Below are 15,924 nucleotides of genomic sequence, written 5' to 3'. Positions count from 1 at the left end.
ATGTCTTTCACCAACTTGAAGAAGAAGATGAACATAGACATCAACATCAATGGTATTATGGTCCAAAAGGTCTCTCATCACACTGATCTAGAGCTCACCTGGGATGAAAGCCTGACCTTCCAACAACACTTCGCCAACACTAAAGCAAAAACTCTGTCAGCAATGTGGCCGATAAGACAGGAACTTACTGGAGTAAACAACCAAGAACTTGCCACTCACTACATATAAACATGTCTTGTTCCGATTCCCATGTATGCCTCGACGATCTGGTCCTCTGCTTCCCTCACTAACATCAAAAAATTCATGGGTATCGAGTATTGGATTTTAAGGTGGTTGAACCGTGTTAATGGCTATCCCTTCACCATCTCGAGATCAATCATGTATGCTACCCTTGGTTGCACTTCTTGGAACAGTTGCTCATTACAGGAAATCTGCGTAATCTCTGTCAACTCCTCACCGATCGCTTTGACGCTCCAAATATCCATAATCTTGTTGTAGTTCCTAGGCTTTCCCGCGTTCTTTGCAGTAGTGCATGGATTCCCCTAAGAAGCTTATTACAGAATTTAGCTATGCTTAGAAGATGTTTTCCGTCTAACATCCTCCAAACGTACACACCCTGAAGATTGATCCCCACAAGTTCTGTGATGAGAAAGCATACAGATCTGAGAAGATACAGGAGATATACCAATACATACAACTGTAGAAGTTTCCTGGTTATCTCCTTCAGGATGGAATCTCCCATTAACTCTACTTTGCTGAAGAATTAATTTGTTTTAAATCATTATGTGTTTTGTATGTACACTGTATATGTATTAGCTGTATATGCATATATTAGGACGCGTATGTGTTTATATGTCTCTACCTTTTGCTTGTGTCACTGTATATATTTGTATGTGCTTTATTTGCACACATTAGATGTTATTTGTTGGAATATAGAAACTAATGTTTATACAGTATATGCGTAATTTATGTACAATTTCTATGTTTGCTCTCTAAGTTATAATTTACAAATGTATATAGGCACCCTCCTAGCTGAAGGCTGTTCAGGGGTGAAGCATATGTAATAAATTGAATAATAAAAAATATGTTCGCTGTGAAGGAATACAGTACTACTGTAAATGCCAGAAAAGTTTTGTGTGTCGCAAATGACGTATTGCGTTAGGTTCGGTTGTGTGTCCTGGAATTTGGCCGCAGTGCCCCTGGTGGGACTCCACGTTGCCCGCACACACCACTAGGAGGTAGCAAGGCTGCCCATTATTCTCTGGCTTGTCACCGCCACGGTCGCCAGAGCTTCCTAGACGGAGACAAAAAAAAAAAAGGTAGAGTCGGGGAAGTACAGAGTGTACGCAAAAAAGGAGAGTATAGCTAGAAATATGGAGGATGTAGGCAAAAGCATCCTCCAGGTTATCAATGGAGCAATAAGCGCCATCAGGCGAAAGGGGAACCCGGGAAGGGCGATAAATAAGACACAGCAAGAGAGCTGCGTGTAAGTTGCCACTGAGGAATCAGGTGGCCCGTATGCCAGTTGATCCTATCCAGGTTAAGATCGGTTGGCCAGTTAGGTAAGGATCAGATGTTTGGGTTGTTCCTATTTTGCGTTGGCAATAGGGTGCTCCGTCTTGTGAAGAAGGCTTGTGCAAACTTGGTAAACTCATAGTAGTAGTTTTCTTCTGTGATGAATAAGTGTTCATTTCCTTGAGGGTTATCTTGTATACGAGTAAAAAGGATGCTGCGGAGGTCCTCATAGTGTTGACAGGTACAAGGTGAAACCTGCCCTGAAATGAAAGAGATTTAAGGATGTTGAGGACATAAAAAAAAAACGTATCCGCCAAACTAAACATCATCTCTTTGGACGCTTTGGCTCTCTTTTCAGAAACTTTTAGAATGGTATAATAAATGCATTTAATCAGGCGGTGATTATTTTGAATAAAAATAAAACACAAAGGACGCAAAATAAAGGAGTTCGTTTTTGAACTCCTTTTACTTTGTGTCCTTTTCAAACTTTATTGACACAATTCTTATATGATTTTTTATTATTATTGTTTGCAGTCTGTACTTATTCAAGATGAAGCTGCTGTGAATAATTCCATGTTGCAGCTTGTGCATGTATGTGTTCGGTGCCTGAGGATTATATTTTTGTAGTCCAATAAATTAATACAATCGCAAAACTTTCAAATGAGTGCCCCCTCGACATTACGAATAAATAGAATGTACAGGTGCCACAGAAAGATTATAACAAATATGCTGGCATCTCTGAGAAATGGTTGGGTAGAAGTGATATTCCGCAGTTAGATTTATTAGTTGTGGCTGTAGAGTTCAGCAAGACGGTTGTCAGCTGATTCTTTTAATATACATGAAACTATTTCCATTTTTTTTTTTTTTTTTTTTTTCCCTTATTCAACCCCATCCCCTTTCTGAAATATTGTACTGTGCTAGGCGTGGGCAATGAAGTAGTTCATTAACTCTTTCCTCTGTTTACTGCAGGTGCAGCACGTGAGAAAAGGTCAGAACGGTTGCGTTACAAATAAGTCTTACACGACCAGGATAAATTTTCTCTTGTTTACGGGATGCATACGGACTTTACTCGCTCCGCTTTTCCCGCCCATGTCTAGTCCATCGTGACTCATCGTACTGTCCCTTCTTTTGTATCCATTATGAGAGGCGATAACAGGAAATGCAGATGGCTAAAAAAAAAAAAAAAAAAGGAAAGAAAGTTGCCTATAAAGTCTTGCAGAAGGAACTTTGCTTCGGTCTCTGTAATGTCTCGAATGTATGTTCTAAGATGCTGGTGAGCTGTAATCATTGTCAACTCTATGGATGGCTGGAACAGAACGAATATTTTGGGGAAGGATGGGAGGGGGGGGTAAGGGACCTACCTGTTCATACCATTTTATTATAGGTATGTATGTGACATCAAGCATAATTTTTGCTTCATTTGGAAAAATTATCAGCCTTACTTCACATTGAGATGTGAAGAATTAGGTTGTCAAGAACAAATTGATTAAATCCAAGTCCATAATATTGTTATTAGTTTATTTAAGTATAAGGTTTTTGCCCCTACACAGCCTGAAGGCAAGGAGAACATATACAAATTAAAATGCATCCATCTCTCTGAGATTCGCATATGGATTTAGTTTTAAAATAACATAGAAAATCAGTCATAACCTCAATATCATAGCTCCTTTATTTGAGGAGGCTGCGTTTTGATTTCCTTCTCCTACATGAAGACCACATTAAGGTAAATTAAAGTAATTTAAGAGAAAGTGAATTAATCGGTGAGAAGGAGAAGGTGCAGTTTCCTACGTTTTTCCTGGCATATGTCTTCTGTAAACAGATCTGGTACGGGTATAGAGTACCGCTACGATACGTAAGATGCCTTCAAAGGACTTTGGTTCAGACTAACAAGATGACATAATGAAAGCTGATATGAGAAATCTGTTGGATCCACTGTGTATTTATAAATCGTCAATGTACCCAAACGATAACTAGAGCACTCCAATTAATCAAAAGAAGTAGAAAATTGTATTGAAAATTTTAAGTCATATCAGTATTGTTATAACATCAGACTTATCAGTATTGCTATATAATAGAAATATCAACACCTGAAATATCAATATCTGGATGTCTCAATATTATATATTGAGACATCCAGAATAGCAAAACTCATAAAATCTGAAATAAAACGAAACATGAAAATTATGGGACTATGAGGCATCTTAAAACCGAACAAACTGTTAAAACATTGGCACAATCACGGGAGTAGGACTTAGGAGGCTAAAGCCCGCCCCTAAGGATATTTTGTTTTATGCTATATAATTATACTGTCATGTATTTACACTTGTAAAAGCTGGCCCACCCCGAAACAAACTTTGCTCAGGGCGTTACTGGTTGAACACATTAAATTTAAAAAAGCAACTGCAGAAATAAGTTGCACTGTTAATGCCTAAAATTATCCCCGTGCTAGTTAGTCAACTAGCTATCGAACTTTAAGAACAGCATTATTTGGCGTGGATAATTTTAGATAATTTTAGTATCTTTTAACGTATCAGTGATTCCGTTGAGACGTCTCTTTTTGTAATTTCGGTCTGTCGTTATTCTGATATTGTCGCAAGATAAGCGGTAGTAGAGGCATGTGACGCAAGAAAGCAAGCTTATGTAGCATCGGCTAAAAAAAAAAAAATAAATAAATAAATAAAATAATAATAATAATAATAAATAAATAAAAACATTTCGCACCTCCATTCCCTCTAAAAGTTTGTCCAGTTCCTCCTTGAATTTATTTAAGCTATCAACTTCCACAACGAAAGATGGAAGTAAGTTCCAGAAACCAACTACCCGCTGGCTAAAGGCAAATTTCCGCACATCTATTCTACAACTGTCTTTCCTCAATTTGAATTTATGCCCCCTCAGGTTCGTAATCTGAGCAAGAGAAAGAATCTCATCAGAATTGAGCCTGCTCAACCCATTCAAGGCCTTATACTCCTCAATCGGATCACCTCACAGGTGCCTAGTCTCCAGACGCTGCAATTTGCAAAACTTGCCTTTCTTGGTAAGAGAACCTCTTCGTTCCCCAAACTAATCTTGTTGCCCTTCTCTGTACAAGCAACATACACGCTCAAGCAACTCTACAACCTTCTCAGTAGCGTAGCTACCCTTTTTCGGGCCCGGAGGCAAAGAACATGTTCGGGCCCCTACTTAATTAATGAAAATTGCAAAAAGAGGAGACAGCCAAAGATGCCGGGCCCCTAAAGTGCCCGGGTCAGGAGACTATTGCCTTGCCTGCCTACTTGGTAGCTACGCCACTGATCCTTCCTAAAATGAGGCCTCCACACCTGTACGCAGTACTTAAGGCATGGCCCTACCATTGCCTTGTACAAAGGGATAATCACCTTCTTTTCTCTACTAACAAAATTCTGGTGTCAGCATTCATAAATTTCAAAATATTAATGCGATTCTTCCGCTCCCTCGCTGCTCGTATAGTAATAGTATTAGTATTATAAAGGTTAAATCAGTGCTTTTCAACCTTTTTTTCATAACGGCACCCCTAAGTAATTTATTTTATTTTGCGGCACCCCTACTGAATTTTCTGCTTGTTAGATCTGATTCTGTGTGTGTGTGTGTATATATATATATATATAATATTAAAAAAATTATATGTTATATGATAGTTATTACAGCAATATAATTATAAAAATTACTTTTCATACTACAAATTATATATATACAGTATATAATAATTTTATTCTTTATATAGAGGTACTAACTAAACATCAATTATAGATCACCACAAAATTAAAACGATACTGTACACCTTTTTATAATGAAATAAACATATAAATTAAAAAAATAATAATAAGTTTAAGTAACTTAAACCGAAATTACTTGGCACCCCGGTTGAAAACCACGGGTTAAATGATGCAAGGAAGCGGACTTTTTCAGTATCTGTTAAAAAATGGAATAAAATGTATCACGATCATTTTTCCACATATTTCCCATCTAAGGAACTTAAAAGTACTAATTAATATCGTAATTTCAATCGTTAACTAGTCAGTTCATTTGGTTCATGCGCTATTCGCCTTTTACCCATTTGACTTCCACTGGTGAAAACCCTAGTCCCTTCTGGCTGATGAATAGAACGAAAGTGTGTTTACATGTAGCTTACATCCTACGAGTATGTCCTGTGGCTTCTACCCCTCGTGGTACTCTGTCTGTGGACGATATTACGCTAGCTAATGTCATGTCTCGGGGCCCCGAATTGTCTTAATTCGCCTCTGACAAGAGTTAATGAATGGTGGTAGAGGATTTCAAATATTTTTGTCTTCCTCTGGTTTTTCATCGCATAAATATTTTCGTCAGACATTCCACCACATGTAATAAAATAAATTTACAGACAGTGTGTTCTGATCCTTCACTGCCTTAACTGCCTCTGTCCCTTGTAAAAAACGAACAAAATTTATTCCTTTTGATGAACTAATGATATATACTCCAGATATCATTATTTTATATTCGCCATTTCTGTAAAGAAATCTTTACTAAGACTAAAGACAGTAACAAGGAACAAACAAAAACCTACACTCTCTGCCTGAGATCGGCGTCGAATAAAGAGGACTATAAAAATTTATTTAAGAAATCAGTTCAATAAGCTGAATTGATAAGAAATAAATGCGCCTTTGTTCATTGCCTAATTTAGGGAGGAAGTCATTTCAACCACCCAGACACCACAAGGTGATTATACCACCACGTCGCAACAATCTATAAGCAATATATTGGATGCCATCTTCCCGGAACCAATAGAGCCAACACTGCCAGAGCCAATAGAGCCAACACTGCCAACACCATCTAACTTATTTCAACTTATCATCTGTCAAGATAATGAAGCTTACTCAACAGACACTCAGGAGCCACCCTTCACACAGGATGAACTACAACAAATGGCAACCCAGATAAGAAACAATAAATGTCCAGGCCTGGACTACTTAGAACCCGAAATTATTAAGAAGACTGTGGAGATCATTCCAGACTTCCTTTTACACCTCTATAACAGCTGCTTGGCTAAGGGCATCTTCCCCAAAAAATGGAAGACAGCAAAGGTAAAATTAATCCCCAAAAATTCGAACAAACCACCCCACTTGCCAAACTCTTATCGGCCAATGGCCCTACTGCCGGTTGCAAGCAAACTGCTAGAAAGACTACTCTACACAAGGATAAATCAGCATTACCAGGCAGCGAAACTCACAGATACATCGCAATACGGATTCAAGCAGGGTTCTTCTACTGTGGAGGCCTTGCGTAGCCTATTGGAATCATGGAATCAACAACAAACTGTAATAATAAATATCTTCTAGTCATCTCCGTTGACTTTGCCGGGGCGTTCGACTCCATTTGGTGGCCGAGCGTCCTGGCAAGATTAAGGCAGGCACACGTGCCGATCAACTTATACTCCATAATTAGATCATATCTCTCTGAGAGACGCATAATCGTTTAAGCACCTTATGGTAGAGTGAATCGTGGTGTACGCAGGGGCTGCCCCCAGGGTTATGTTCTGGGGCCACTCCTGTGGAACATGGTTCTGGACGGGTTCTTGGCTTTGGACCTCGGCGATGTGCGCTCCCAGGCCTTTGCCGATGATTTAGTCCTCACCATTGCTGCGGATAGCAGGGCCCAGCTAGAGGAAAAGGCCAACCAAGCAATGCTGATATTGCAAAACTGGACCAGAACCCACTGCCTGACGATATCATCAACAAAGACGTCCTCCATCCTGCTAAAAGGCAAGCTTGATATACAAAAAAATTTGTACATAGGCCGCCACAAATAAAGGTGAGACCTACCGCAATAAAACTAGTGACCCAGTTAAAATATTTGGGAGTTATACTGGATCGTAATGTTTCCTTTAAACACCATCTAACTTATATCAGAGCCTAGATTAAAAGATACTCTGGATTGGTGGCTAGGATAGCCAGGCGAGACTGGGGGTTAAACCAACGCACCCTGTCATTGTTTTATAAAACAACCTTTCTACCGATCATCACTTACGCCTCAGCGATATGGTTTCCCAAAACAGCAACTGTAGTAAACTGACGCATCCTTGATGCAACGCAAAGAACCATCCTACTGACAGTTACACGTGCTTGTAGAACAACCAGTACCCACGCACTGCAGGTCTTGGCCGGGGCTCTCCCCCTTGACTTAGAGATCACGCGCAGGGGAATGAACAACCCCACACAGAAAGAGGAATACCCTGTACCACTGAAAAACCTTGCACCACCAAAAATGAAAAAATCAGAGTGCAAAAACACCTGATGCAAGTTTGGCAGGAGCGCTGGGCCAACTAAAATAAGGGAAATATCACCAGGAAATTCATTCCGAACATCGACAGGATGTACCTCAGTCCCCCAACTTGGTTTCAACCTGGCTTATATACTACCTATTTACTGACTGAGCACGGGTCCTTTAAAGCCAAGTTGACAGCGCTGGGAATTGAGGAGGATCCGAACTGCGCCTGTGGGGAGCCTGAGTGCTGGGAGCACATTATGTACGATTGCCCCCATTATGAGGACCTCAGGTGCAGACTGATCACCGCAATACACTACCTCCCCAAGAACCTGGAATCACATCTAAGGGAATATGCCCAAAAACCATTTGCTAGGCGTAAAACACTGATAGCCATCAACAGAAGAAACAGGTAATAAAAAAAAAAAAAAAAGAGAGACACAGAGCACGCGTGGAGAGAACTCAAGGAGAACCTCTCTCAGGAACCTGCTCACTACTAATAATCTAATACCTAGCGAATGGAAGAAGAACCCCATGGAGATGCGAATCTTCCCATGATGAACAGAACCGCAGCCATTGATAACGGACCTGACCAGTTTTCTTAGCCGAGGAGAACAAACCGGGATACTAAAACTGATGACAGAGAAGAACTCCAAGTTTGCCGCCTTGACGGAGCCATATTGGCTCAAGGCTCTGCACTCTCTTGTGCGGTGCAACCCTTTTATTCTCCTACACCCGGCAAGGGGGGGGGTGACAGGCTCGCTGTCTCCTCTCGCCCTTGCCACACCATTCCTTCCCTCTGGTGGGGCATGGGTATGCCTCACTGAATAATTGGGGATCACCTACCCTATCGACCCTCTTCATCTTATTTCACCCCCAGCCTTCAATCTCCCCTCTTAGCACTTTCTCTTGCACAGCGTATAGCCGTACATGTCCAAATTTAAAATACACCAAAATATTTTCGCCCGACCTTTTAGGCACTTCAGAAACAGGCCTTCAGCGTCAAACCCCATATTAGCGCTTTAATGTAACTGAACTTTAATGTATTAAAGTCCAGTTACATTAATAAAATTAATGTAACTGGACTTTAATGTAACTAAAATCAACCGCGCTTGTTCCAATTTTATTTTAGGTCCTAGCCACTAAAATCCCAGGTAAGTAAGTGGCAGGACCTGCCAGAGTACAATTGACTCAATGGTAACACCCGGCTAGCCTCCACGTGGCGAGGTATGGGCAACGTCGGGTCCCATTAGGGGCCTGGCGGCCAATAAGCCGGATAAACAATGAGCACAACATATAACACTACTCATGACCCACACACTTCTAAATCTCTGGCTTTGACAGGGTACTGTCACCGATACATAGAACATTCGCGGAGATGGGAGAAATCTCAGGAGCCGCTAAACCCTCAATATGCCTCATACCTGATTTGTTTTTATTAGTTCTTAGTTATATGAGTTACATTTTTCCCGGTCAGCTGGTAGCTGTTTTCTTTAAAAATTTCAGTTATTAGGTGTGTGTTAAGCCCTAAGCAACTAGGACGTCAGTATTGTGATTATATTATGTCTGTAAATGCGTTTATTCTTCGGTCAGTTTTACTTTTTGCTGGACGGAAAACCCGGGTTTCTGGGAGAAAAAGCCATGTGACTCTAGCCTGAGACAGATTAACTCGGCCTCGTTGTGAAAAACGCCTTGAAAAATTCCTCGCGTCATTGACGGGATACGAGCTCTTCTCCTCTCAGTTTTATTAATTTTATCTATACATGCACTTTTCCTATTATTTCTTTAATCGCGTCTTCATTCATGTTATTTTCTTTATAGCTAAATCTCTTTATTATTTCGTCATATTCATTTAATTCTTTTCTTTGTTTTGGGTTGTTATATAGATTACTGTGAACTAGTCAGATGTCCAAAAACACGGTTAACTAGTAAGATGTCCAAAATATGAAATACCCAAACTAGCTCTGGAAAAGTAACTAAACGGTAGAAGACCCAGAGAGAGAGAGAGAGAGAGAGAGAGAGAGAGAGAGAGAAATAAAAATAAAATAATAAAAATAAACATTTTATATTTATACTCCGGGACAACCCCACTGTTAGAGGAATTCACAAGATAACGAGAATACAAGAAACAGCACCGTATTGAACAGTCACGGGCTTGACCTCAGTCACTCAAAACACGTGCATAAGAACCCTCATGCTGACCACTCGGCTAGGCTGCCGCGAGAGAGAAAAAGAAGAAGAAGAAGAACTGGACGGAAGATATGAGAAGAGAGTTTTGAAACCTGCCTATTCCTTTTTAACTTCCCTCTGCTTCAGCACAGAGAAGTCATTCACCAAGGCAGCGATAGAGAATAATGGTGGTCGTTGGCCGCTAACCTCCAAACTGAGACAGGACATGATGATATGTTTACAAAATACTTTCGAATAGCAGCGCCATTTCTTGTCAAGAGATGGCGCTGCTATTCGCTTACGTATTATTCCTTTCTTTTCTGTAGTTGTTCTCATCAATTTTATATTTCACAACAGAAACGTACCTAAATCAATTTATACAACGTCCTGCTTCTTACACTGATAAACATTAAGTGTCCCTGCATTATTATTTTTCTTCTGCTGATGATAAGGAAGTAACCAACGTGGAGCCTTAAGCCAACAGCCATCTCTCTTATCCGCTCGATCATCTGTGTGAAACGAGATTCATCGCTTTTAGCGTTAGCATTTAGTAGAGGCACATGATTCAAGAACAAAATGAGGTATTGTCTCATTAGTGAAAAATACCGAGATATAGTTGCTGCTTGGCGTCTAAGTACACCATTCTCGTTGATTTATTATTATGCATTTACCGATTTATTTATTGATTTATATTTTTCTAGACGAATGAGATTTTATGATGTCTGCTGATAAGTGAAATATTTTTCGGTCGATGCTCAACTCCCGATCTCATTTCGGGAGTTGATTTAATCTCATAGTATCATAGAACTGGCAATAAAAGAACCCTTAGGGTTGTGCTTTCTAAACTTTTTTTGACATCGACACACTATGCATGTATCAAAAATAATGCCCCCTCCTCTTTTTTGTTCCTTATTTTTAAGTGCCCTCATGGGTAGCATAGTTGGTAGGATCGTCGTCCTCTCCCCACACCGGGTGACAAAGACCCCAGTCCCGTTGAGAGGAGGAATTTTTTATGGGCCTTTTTCACAACACCGCTGAGTTAATCGATCTCACCCAAGGGTTGCATGGTTTTTTCTCCCGGAAATTCTGGTTTTTCGTCCAGCAAACAGAAAATCGACCTCAGAACCCATGCAATTTACAGACAATATACTGAGCAATATGACCTTAGTCGCTGATGCTCCTAAAACTCTACTACAATAACAATTGCCTTAAGTAGTATTACTTGTGGCAAATAATACAAAAAGCTAGCTGATACAGCATCAGCTAAAAAAAAATAAAAAACACTCTTCATATAACCTATCCATCCCTCTAACAGTTTATCTGGTTCTTCCTTGAATTTGTTCAGGTTATCCACTTCCACAACATCAGATGGAAGTTTGTTTCACAACTACCCGCTAGCTAAAGACAAATTTCCGCATATCTATCCTGCAACATCCTTCCTCAACTTGAATTTATGCCCCCCCTCATGTGCGTAGTCTGAGCAAAAGGAAGGATTCCATCGGCTTACTCAATCCATTCGAGCTTTAAACACCTCAATGAGGTATCTAGTCTACAGAATTGATGCCTTTCTTGGTCAGAGCGGCTTTTTGTTCCCCTAACTAATCTTGTTGCTGTCGTCTCCACGTCTTTCCGCAGCTGAGGCTTCCAGACCTGTATGCAGTACTCAACGTGGGGCTTAACTATTGCCTTATACAACGAGATAATTTCCCCCTCCTTATCTCTACTGAAAACAATTCCTGTATATCATTGACAAAACCCTACGGGCTGTACTAGCTGCCTGTTTGCACTGCTCAGAGAACTTCATATCTGAATTCCACCCCCAAGTCTTTTTCATCCTCTACTATCCTGAATGTGGTACTACCACAGAGTTGGTATGTTTATCTGTGATTAATGCGACCCATATGAAGTTCCTTGCTTTCTTCAATGTTAAACTTCAATTGCCGTCAGTCCACCTACCTAATTTATATAGATCTTGCTGCCATAGTATACCATGTTTATTGTCATTAACTACCCTGTAAACCTTCGCAACATCTGCAAACTTAGACCATGCGCCTGACATGCCTTCATCAGTGTCATTAATAAACATTAAAAACGACGAGCCTAGCACTGAACCCTGGGTGCAGGGCCAGACTAAGGATGAAATAGGCCCTACGGCCATATTTAAAAATGTTTACCCCCTTTATAATCGATCCACCCTTCTAAACAACAACAGAGTTCTGCAGTCGGCCTGCATTTTCGCCATATGAAAACTATATCATGAAGCTTATGCACAAAAACAACCGACCAAAAATCATAAGAATTATGGACCAATTTCTATTAGATGTCATCTGTTAGAAGTTTTTGAAAATTCAACCTTCAGTCATCTGCTATCGTTTCTGCACGTTGCGACTTAAGAATTGGGATTATTAATGTAGCTAGTTTTACGCACAATAGATGCTCGCCCAACAGCATCAGACGATCTGACATCCTTACACCTGTTTTAGAAGAGTAATGATCTCTTGCTTCGCTGCACACTCTGGCTTACTGTGGATGATTTGTAATACCAAATAATAGAGGTCACGCTGCTCGCATCGCTTATTCAGTGAGATATCGAAGACCGGGCGTCTGTATCCGTAGTTTATGGAAACACGACCGAATTGTTTTCGTGCTTTGCGATAGTTTTTAAGAAGAGTCCAATTAGGCATTTGGGTGGGAGAATTAGAGTGTCAAATATCATGACGTACTGAACAAAGAATTTTATTTTATTTTTTCCCTATCAGAGGTGTAGTAATGCTCTGTTAATCTTGCGATGTGCTTCACACTTAAAAGGAGTCGTTATGTGTCTGGAAATTAAAGAGACTGAATTTTTTTATATATAAGTGGCAACTTTGTGTCGCGGTGGAAATTCTGGTTATCGGGCAATGCAGCTATTCGAACAAATTGAAATAATGTTGGTTATAATGTATTGTAATTTACAAATATTGGGATGTCGTTCGTCTCTTTGACCTTTCTCTTCTTTTATCTTACAGGGCAATGACACCCATAAAATAGAATTTACAAGTTTAAAGTCTCCTTCTGAGTATGAAGAGTTATCATTGGACTGGCCAAAGGTTCGCCTTGTGGATGGTTCCTCCATATTGGAGGGCCGGCTGCAAATATATTATCGAGGCAAGTGGAGGTCTGTTTGTACGAACTCCAAAAAGTGAGTAGTGTACGATCTTAAAATTTCTATTTTAATTTGAAACACCAGACATGAGAAAAGAAAGAAGAAATTTTACACAATATGCATCAGTGAAATCCCTTCGAAAACTAAGTTAAGAATTATTTCTGCATTTAGGAAACCATTAATGAAAAAGTATTATACTGAGCTTGTTTGTTATCTTCTATGTTTCCTTTCGCGCTATGTTTTGTCTTCTAACAATAATGTTTATACAGGGTGTTCCGCGACTTATTGGCCAGTATTTAGAGCGTATTAAAGAAGTGATTTTCTGCAAAAAAATGCCCTATAAAGCAAAGGGATTAAGGGCAAGTGTAATGTAGCAGTAAATACAGAATCTATTTTCATGTCATCTTTATTATAACCACTTTAAATGTTTAAAAGTGTATCATATACAATACGTTCAATCAACGTTCAGTTTATCATTATCAGGCCTCGACAAATTTGTTCAGTATCTGATCGTCTCTACCGAAAGGAAATCACCATAGTGTGTGGGGAATAATAATAATAATGAGAAGAAGAAACAAAGCAGGAAGACTGCAATTTTAAATGTGTGTTGGCATAACTATTTACAGAAAAGTATGCTGTCACACAGCAGGAAGTTAAAAATCAATTACACTAACTCTGACGCAATGAAAACAATATACACTTATTTTGATGAAGTTTACATGTACGCTTCATTTTAAAGGTCAGAATTCTCAAAGTGCTAACTGATTCGTTATTAACCCTTAGTCTGATTTTTACTTTATTTTGTACTGCAGTCCTTGCATCTTAGTTTTATTCCTAGTTACTTTTCAAATTTTTACACTTCACTAATTTTACATTCTTTATAAGAACTTTGCATTCGTGGGTTTTTAGCATGTTTATGAAGAGTTAGGTTACAAAATTGCGCAATCTTGCTTACATTCGTAATCAAACGAATAAAGTATTCACTACTCGTTTAAATGTATTTTTAATTTTACTATTAACTTTACACAATCAGCACCGCATTTGCATTTGTGATAATCCTCGTATATCTACTTCTGGTGAAATGCGTTGGTGCAATGAAGGAATGTCTCTTTACTTGCTCTTCTTGACGAGATGCTGATCATAAAAATCAAATCATGGTGCGGTGGAAATATCCAGAGAAGGTGAAAGCTTTCCTTTTGAGATTTCAGAAGCCCAGCCACTTATTCCTGCAACTTCTGGCAGGCGTCTGTAATGAGTGGGCTTGTGGTTTTAATTCAACTTTCTGTATACGTTTTTCGAAATTATGCATTTAGCCTAGGATGGATGAGTATGTCCGGTTTAATCGTATATAAAATCGTATATAAATTAATTGTACGTATATTTATCTTGGGAGTGTACATAAAATTTGCGTGTTTATAAATAAATGAATGAATGAAAAAATGTCCGGTTCAATTAATGTTAATATATCCGAATGTATATATATGTATATATAATTGGTTTATGATGAACAGTAATTAATTCAGGCCAAAGAGCTGGAAGTAAATGAGCGTGGCATACAGAAATGAATGTAACGCACTCTGCTCTGGATGAAAAACAACACAGTACATCATAACATTTTTTTTTTTCAGTTGGACAGATAGTGATCTCCTTATCGCATGTCGCCAGCTGGGATTCAGCGGAGGCGTATTGTATCGATGGTTCGACCACTTCAATGATTCCAACCAACTGCTGTACGAAAATCCCAATTGTACAGGCGAAGAAGACGACTTGTCGGAGTGCTCCAATTGGGACAAGAGGCAGCTCGGCAGCGGCGTCTGCGGTAAGCGATTTACTTTTGTATAAATGATGTTTTCGCCAGTTCATGTTAATAATATAATAAAATTTACTCGTGTAAATAATTTCTTGCGGAAATTCATTCATCCCTTTCTTACTTTCTCAATATATCTAGTAAATGCGAACTAATTCAAGGTTCCACCTTTAATAGTGACAAAATTTTCAAAAAAAAATTATTATTATTATTATTATTATTAACCATATGGTGCAAGGAAGCCTGAGGCTTATGCTGCACCAGCCAAAAAAAAAAAATTCCGCATTACCCTGAGAGAGAGAGAGAGAGAGAGAGAGAGAGAGAGAGAGAGAGAGAGAGAGAGAGAGAGAAAAGTAGAAGGGAATCACCAAGAAAGCAAGAAAGAGGAGAATGATGATATCCAGCTCAGGACCCTGGGTTTGCCAAGCCCATACTCACCAGATGTGAGCCCCTGGGGTTAATGTTGGGTTACACGCATTTGTGTAGTTTAGGAGGGGATAAAAATGAAACAGCTGTAATTTCCCTGCTAAAGAGAGGATCTGAGGACAATTAACATTCGTGAACAAAAGGCTGAGATAATTTTAGGTTAAATTAAAAGCGTTTATCGGCGACAGTTTTCATCGAAAGAGGTAAACGATCTCTTTCGATGAAATTTTGGTATTGTACGGTTCTCCTGTGTCAACGACTAGCAGTTGTTGATACAGATAAATGTTGATACGATAAATGAAGTTTTTCTTCCAAAGAAATTACACGGTGAAATTTAAAAGTAGTTTTACAGTTTTATCATTGAGACGCAGCACATCTGATTTTTGAAAATTCGGTATGTGTGCTGATTATTAACTGCTCAATATTATTTTATTAGCTAATAAAACGATGGTCACCATCGTTAAGCCAAAATGTTAATCCGTATTGTCTGTGGGTAACGTAACGTACTTGCCATTTAAATTAAGGTCGCGGGTTCGAATGATGCCTGCGATATGGGTGTTGTTATTGCGCAATATTATTTTTAATGCGTGGTATATAAACTGCGATA

The 15,924-nt window shown here is 39.2% G+C and overlaps 1 protein-coding gene across 1 annotated transcript in view; it reads left to right on the top strand.

Annotated features, from left to right (window-relative positions):
* The window catches only part of bark (C-type lectin domain-containing protein bark beetle), a 126,761-nt gene that overhangs the window by 65,695 nt on the left and 45,142 nt on the right, over positions 1-15,924 (top strand). The window contains exons 2-3 of the mRNA XM_090376554.1: positions 12,948-13,120; positions 14,713-14,903. Coding sequence (XP_090232680.1) covers positions 12,948-13,120; positions 14,713-14,903 — 364 coding nt within the window. The remainder of the gene's footprint in view (positions 1-12,947; positions 13,121-14,712; positions 14,904-15,924) is intronic.

This window comes from Mastigoproctus giganteus, chromosome 6 (genome assembly GCF_048544385.1).
Source record: "Mastigoproctus giganteus isolate SK-2022 chromosome 6, ASM4854438v1, whole genome shotgun sequence".
Lineage (NCBI taxonomy): Eukaryota > Metazoa > Arthropoda > Arachnida > Uropygi > Thelyphonidae > Mastigoproctus > Mastigoproctus giganteus.
The sequence above is the reverse complement of the archived record's forward strand: the minus strand, read 5'-3'. Positions and strand labels throughout refer to the sequence as shown.